The 6,795-nt window shown below is 37.2% G+C and overlaps 1 protein-coding gene and 1 long non-coding RNA gene across 2 annotated transcripts; one reads left to right on the top strand and one right to left on the bottom strand.

The window, feature by feature from the left end:
• Positions 1-1,954: 1,954 nt before the first annotated feature.
• On the bottom strand, positions 1,955-2,917 carry LOC109002936. Its single transcript, XR_001998073.2, has 3 exons — positions 2,687-2,917; positions 2,397-2,455; positions 1,955-2,304 (listed from the first exon to the last, which is right to left on the bottom strand). It is a non-coding gene; the product is annotated as an uncharacterized LOC109002936 (long non-coding RNA).
• A 1,841-nt stretch (positions 2,918-4,758) lies between these two features.
• LOC118348214 (U-box domain-containing protein 15-like) lies at positions 4,759-6,608 on the top strand. Its single transcript, XM_035689243.1, has 3 exons — positions 4,759-5,292; positions 5,410-5,526; positions 6,126-6,608. The coding sequence occupies exons 1-3, from the start codon at positions 4,942-4,944 to the stop codon at positions 6,606-6,608; spliced, it is 951 nt and encodes a 316-aa protein (XP_035545136.1). The 5' UTR covers positions 4,759-4,941.
• Positions 6,609-6,795: the final 187 nt, after the last annotated feature.

Genomic DNA, 6,795 nt, shown 5'->3' with positions numbered 1-6,795 from the left:
AAGCCTCCCACATGCTTTGGGCAGTGTCATAGATCTGAACTCACACATTAGATCATTGTGCATGCTGCTTAACATTATTATGCGCGCGCACCGACTTTTCTTAGCCCATTGAGTATAGGCTAGTTGATCTATTTTGTGTTGTTCCGAGGTCCCTTCCCCGGGCTGAGTAAGAGAGTGAGATAAGGCCTCCAAGACCTCTTGCTCATCTAAAACATATTGGATCTTGCGATGCCAAATGTCGTAGTTCTCCCCATCCAATTTCTCCCCTTTGTTTAAATTGGCAACTATACTCTTGGATGTCATTTCACTACAATACACAAAGAAGGGATATTACACACACACCTAAGAAATCTGCCGCATCCATCCAAGTTAGAAAAAAAATAATTTAGACATGTCGCAAGATCGAAAAATCGCTAGGCTTCAGAATCATCTCTTGCGCCACAATATCCAATTGTTAAATTTCTAACCTAATTCCCGCGCAAATTCAAAAAAAATATGGGAGAATTAATCATAAATCTCAACCATACTCGCACTATCTTAAGTAGTTGTCTAGTCCTAGTCACATGTAAAGACATAACCTACTAAAATCGCAGTAACCTTTTGGGCCAGTCTACAAGGACAGCTACTCCAACCACAGTAACCTGTTGGGCCAGTCTACAAAGATGGTTCATATAATACCATTACAGTCCATTTTTCTTGTTCCATCAGTGCATTTACAATTCTTACTGGGGTCACTGCAATTTTTTTTTCAGTTTATCATTTACATTGACAATTCTAACTAAGACTACTTAGTGAAAATTTTCTATTTTATCAATAAAAACTAATGTATAAACATTCAAGCCTAACATTCATAGATGATAAAATAATCACATATCCACATGTTCAATTCACATATACATGTAATCACATTTAATATAACAAATTAAATAAAAGATCACATGTAATATAACATAATGGAATAAAAAAAATAGCATGAATATAACTATATATTCACATGTGATCAAATTTAATCTAAAACATTAAATAAAAAATCACATGTAATATAACAATATATCTTACCATATATTAGTCATGCAAATTTCATCCCCTCCTTTTTATTTTTTGTTAAAAAAAAATGGGCTTGATAAAGTTGAGCTTTTAAAAAAAATTGCCCAGTTTTCTTTTTTTTTTTTAAAAAAACACTGAAGGGCCGAATGGCCCAAAAAAAAACATTGGGCCAAGCCCAAAAAAAAACATTGGGCCGGGCCATGAGGCCCACACTCTTTTTCCTCCATCGGCTACTGTTCACGTGAACAGTAGCCGTTCCACAGCAGCACGCCCTGGAGCCTCCCACGCAGCACCGCAGGCGGCGGAAGTGATCGGTCCAAGCAGTAGGGTGCTGCCGACCACCTCATTGGTGCGTGCAGCGCGCTGCACCTCGCTGGTGGGCGCTGCACCGCGGTGGTGCGCGTTGCACCGCGGTGGTGGGCGCAGCGCCGCTGTGGTGAGCACAGCACCTCGCTGGTGGGCGCTGCACCGCAGTGGTGCGCGCTGCACCACGATGGTGCTGCGCACAGCGCCTCGGTGGTGCTGCGCACACCACCTAGTGCGCCCTTTTTTTTTTTTTAAACAGATAAAAAAAAGAGGATGAAAAAAAAATACACCATACAAATCTCAAGCATATGCGAGAAAAAAAAAATAAACTGGAAGCAATTCAAAAAAAAAACCTATCTCTGGTACCAATGTTAGAATGCACAGCGGAAAAGTACCTCAAGCTCAGCTTAAAGAATTGCTCCACAAATTTTTCCAGATTGCTAAACTCCAAGCGTTTTCTCTTAGTGGTGAAAGTGTACTACGTAGTATGGAACTAGAGTAACACTTAATCAATCTACAGTCTAAGTATTTTATCAAGAGAGAACAAAAAGAAAGAATCTTTTTTTATTTTTCAAATGGTGCCAAAAACACAATTGAGGAGGTCCTCTTCTGCACGGCTGGCCAGCCTTCAATTGTGTTGTGAAACGACAATAACGCAAGCCATACGTTACAAGCAGTAGGGGGTCAACCCCACGTGGACACCCCTCCATCTAATACCTACTTAAATTGAATTGATCGACCATGTAAAGTAACCAAAAGACGACATTTATTCGAGTTTACAGCAACCATAAATGCATTAGGGAATGAGAACCTACTCTGAAAAGACATTTTTGTTGACAGCACAAGGATAAGAAGGCGCTCCTACTATATTCCGGTCAATGCTGCTCAGCGCTCGCCGGTTGTGTCCAACGCCCAAACCCCATTTTCCACCTCCAGCACGAAATCCAACTTCTAATTTCCACATGTTAAAAACGCAAAAACAAATCAAACCAGGGTTTCCAGTGTAAACTTGTAAATTTTAAAATCAAATCTGGGTCAAGTACCTTGAAGATTTGAGAGTCCGATCACGCCCGAATTGTTCTCGTCTGATCCAACCATTTCTCTATTAATAAAAAGAGCAATCACCATAACAAAAAATCAGAATCCAATCACAATCACAGACCATAATGCCAATCACCAATCGCAGAGTTAGGAAAAAGAGCACTGAAGCCCCTCGATCGAAAACCAAATAAAAGAAAGGGAAAAGAAACCGCTCAAGAACTGAGATAAAAAGCAATAACCAGGTCATAAATTGCAAACACCAATAACAAAGACCAAGAACTTCACGGATTACCTTTCCAGCAGAAGACATCCCAAATCATGATCATGGTACACCTTTCTGGCCGTAATACGATCTTTCTTGAAACTCAAAAAAAAAAAAAAACAGAGAGAGACTATTCAGAAAACTCCATTGAGACACGGAAGGATCTCTCTCTCTCTCTCTCCCTCCCCCTCTCCCTTCAGCTTTTTAAGGGTTAATACAAAGGAAAAATAACTTTTAGAGGAAAAAGGGACGAACCGCATGAGGGAAATTGTGACCGAAACAGCGGATATGTCCGGACATTGGTCCTCTATACCATTTTTAAATATAACGGCTAGTGAATCGTTGCCGTCGGATCTCCCAGATGAAAAGTTGCGTTGTCACGTGTCCGCCTTAACGGCTACCTTCGCATGTCATGTGCTTTCAAACTTTCGTATCACCCTCACACATCAGTACCATATTTAAGGCCGGTAGGATCGTAATAAAAGCGATATATCGGATGTCAAAAAAAAAAAAAGCGATATATCCTTTTGTTAATTTGCATGCCCATAATTTCCACGTCCGGGAGGAGAAATTAGTTCTAATTGAACCAAAATGCATGCATGCATGAGTAATTAAATTGTTGAAATCATTAGCAGTACTTGGGATTTCAAAGTGTTGTTTTTTCTATGGATTATCTTCATGATCACCTGCTTAAATACAATCACAATGCTTGAAATTGCAATTCCAAATGGTCATGATTTCAACTCCACAAATTAATTAAACAAAACCCAATCCATCTGATCATATGGTTGCAGATAATTTGGTTATTCTATGTAACTACTTGTCAACCCATGCATTAAGCCTAGCTCTCTGCCTTCTTTGAATAGTTCCATCCACTCCCCCATGTTCCTTGGCTGGAACCATATATTTGATACAACAAATATTTTGCCTGGGTGAACATGTTGGAAGGATATAAATGGCATCTTTGAACACTTGGAATTCTTCAAGATTTTGTTAATAATAGTGAAATGGTTTGAGTGAAATGGTTTTCTTAGATTTCAGAAAATGATCAGAGATAAAAAGTTGAATAAAAATATTATAAAATTAAAAAATTGTTTGAATATAATTTTTATTTTAAAGTTTGTAAACGTTGTGTTGTATTGATTTTTGAATTTGAATAATGATTAGATAGTGATTAATGAAAATTTTGAATTTAAAATGTGTTTTGTATTTAAGTGATGTTTGAGAATGTAATTATGAGAAATTTTGAGAATTCTCATAATGTCCAAACTTGCCTAGACTTTAAGTACATGAATTATACAAGCTAAGTGAAGAACATAGTTTTCTTATGTTTTGTCATGAGATATATATTACACATTGAGAATTCTACTCAACACTTTATTAATTGGATCTACATACTGACGTGATAATATAATTTTTTTTTTACATTTAACTAGTTTAATAATAGAAGATGTTTGAGAAATTGGATGAGATAATAAATCTATGAATATTAATAGCATGATTTGAATTAAGATATTTTATGATGTTTGGCAAATAAGAAGAGATAAGAAATTTGTGAATAATAATGAAATGGTTTGAATTAAAATATTTTATTACTATTTATAGATTTTTCATTACTATTTATAAATTATTTCATTACTATTTATAGATTTTTCATCTTATCTCGTATCAAAATCCATGCGATGCCAAAAGTATCTTACCCATGTTCGAAGCATTGCAAGATCACCGAAATTTGAAGATATTAAAATGTTGTGTGAACGTTAGTATGGAGTAATATTTTATTTAAGTAATTTAAAACTGCTCAAAAATCTAACCTAACAAAAAGAAATAAATTTAATAATGTGAATTATATTTTTAACACTGGTCTCACGTGTCGAGGGATTATCCTTTAATAATTTTAACGATTCAGTGCCTCATATTTACTCAGAACTATCTAGCCGTTGGAACGAGACTAGCTAACAACCTTTCAAAAAAGTTGGTTTCTATTTTAGGCTCCGCGGAAAGCATTTCCTCACGAAAAGAACAGAAACCCGAAAAGCCCGCGAAAACCTTCTTTACCACCCACCAAAGAAGCACCGCTGCCCTGTAATTACACACTGGATATTAGGGTTAGGGTTTTCTTTCTCTTCTCGTTTCTCTTTCCCTCAACCTTCCTGACCACGGCCATTATTATGCTGTGGTAGAAAGGAAGGAAAATAATTAGAACATCTACTTCAGTGGCAGAGTACTTGATATAAAAACCCCAGAAACCCTAGCTTTCCGGGTTGTCCATTGGCTGTAGATCCATGACAATGGATGCAAAGCGAAAGGAGGGAGAAGGAGGGGTAGTGGAAATTGTAGAGGAAGGTAACGTGCTTGGCGCTTCGAACCAACCGGACAAGTTGGATGTGGTTGAAGAACTAGTGGGGGTGGTTGAATCAGTGGCTCGGTTTGGAGATTACCGAAGGACGCAGAGGAAAGAATGCTGCGGTATTGTTAGGCGCATGAAGGTCTTGTTGCCGCTTTTTGAAGAGATCAGGGACCTCGAAAAGCCGCTTCCGGAGGCTGGTGTTGCTTGGTTGTGCAATTTGAAGAAGGCTTTTCTCATGGCAAAGAAATTATTGAAAACCTGCAATGAGGGTAGCAAGATCTATCTGGTTAGGACTTTGAAACTTTTTGAGAATCTTCTTTCATATAAGGTGTAAACAAGATAATTGGGATCCTTTTTCTCTCCTGTTATTTTTTTCATATATTCTGGTTTGCTGTCAATTTAGGCATTGGAAAGCGAGGCGGTCACAGTCAAATTTTATGCCGTCTATGAAAAATTTAGTCAAGCTTTGGATGGTTTCCCTAGCGAGGCGCTTGAGGTCTCGGATGAAATGAAAGAGCAGGTATTTTCTATCAGCATCGCCCTTTTTTTCCAAATATGAAATTATATTCTGTCAAGTAATAGCATGCATCTCGTTCTTATCTTTGTTGGCTTGGTGAGAAATTATGAGCCTTTGGTCTTCTCGAAGAATTAGCCATATAGCTTATAGGCTACTAGTTATGATTTTAAAAGTAGCTCATCTGTCGTCTGTTCTGAACTCTGTACAAGGCAATGGAATGTATTTTACATAGAAAAAGTTAATTTATTTTCTATTATTTGTGTTTTCAATTAATACTTTCGCTAAAATCTTGAAAAAACTACATAAATGATTCGAAGTATGTAGGATCATCTGTTCAGAATATTTGCATTGTCAAGGTTTTTCTTTCTTCTTTTCCCCTGTTTTTCTTCTGTAGGCCCTTACAGGCTTTCAATGTTGGGAACTGAAATGTAATTGAGAGATACAAAGACATGAAAGGGTTTGAAGAGATTTAACAAAGTAGTTTGATTGCAATGATGTAGATCATAAGTTTATATAATCTAAGCCAGTTCTTTTAACATTGTGTGAGATAATATTGTTCTTCACTTCAAATTTCTAAAACTTGTGCTTATGCTGTGGTTCAGATTGAGCTAATGAGCGTGCAACTTAGAAGAGCAAGGAAGCGAACGGATACACAGGACATAGAACTAGCAATGGATATGATGGTGGTGTTTTCTAAAACGGATGACCGGAATGCTGACAGTGCCATAATAGAACGATTAGCAAATAAACTGGCGCTGCATACCATTGAGGACCTTAAGATAGAGACAATAGCTGTGAGGAACCTCGTTAGAGAAAGAGGAAGGCAAAATGCAGAGACTACCCAAAAGATCATTGATCTTCTTAACAAATTCAAACAAGTTGCAGGCATGGAAGTCACAAATGTTCTTGAAGATCCTGTAATGCCTAAAATGCTTGAGAAGTGCACATCTTTGATTATCCCTCACGAGTTCCTTTGCCCGATCACACTTGAGATAATGACGGATCCTGTTATTGTTGCAAGTGGACAGGTAATCTCTAAGTGTTTAATCCCCTTGTATTTGCATTTTCTTTGTTTGGGCAAGTAGAATACTTTAATTTACCAGTTAACCAATAGTATTCAATAAGTTACATTAACATGGAATGTAAGTGGCACAAGTAGATAGGAAGAAAAGGGCTGTATTCAGTTGAATTCATTTTTTTTTATGGAAATTAATATTTATTTTCTATTTTTGTACCCTTGTTTCTCTGGCTATTAATCAAAGACATACGAGA

Source organism: Juglans regia, chromosome 4, assembly GCF_001411555.2.
Source record: "Juglans regia cultivar Chandler chromosome 4, Walnut 2.0, whole genome shotgun sequence".
Taxonomy (NCBI): Eukaryota; Viridiplantae; Streptophyta; class Magnoliopsida; order Fagales; family Juglandaceae; genus Juglans; species Juglans regia.
This window is presented reverse-complemented; position numbering and strand designations above follow the sequence as displayed.

Coding starts and splice junctions, on each gene's coding strand:
- LOC118348214 (XM_035689243.1), top strand. CDS start 4,942: ATGACAATGGATGCAAAGCGAAAGGAGGGAGAAGGAGGGGTAGTGGAA. Junction 5,293..5,409: donor AGGGTAGCAAGATCTATCTG/GTTAGGACTTTG, acceptor CTGTCAATTTAG/GCATTGGAAAGCGAGGCGGT. Junction 5,527..6,125: donor CGGATGAAATGAAAGAGCAG/GTATTTTCTATC, acceptor GCTGTGGTTCAG/ATTGAGCTAATGAGCGTGCA.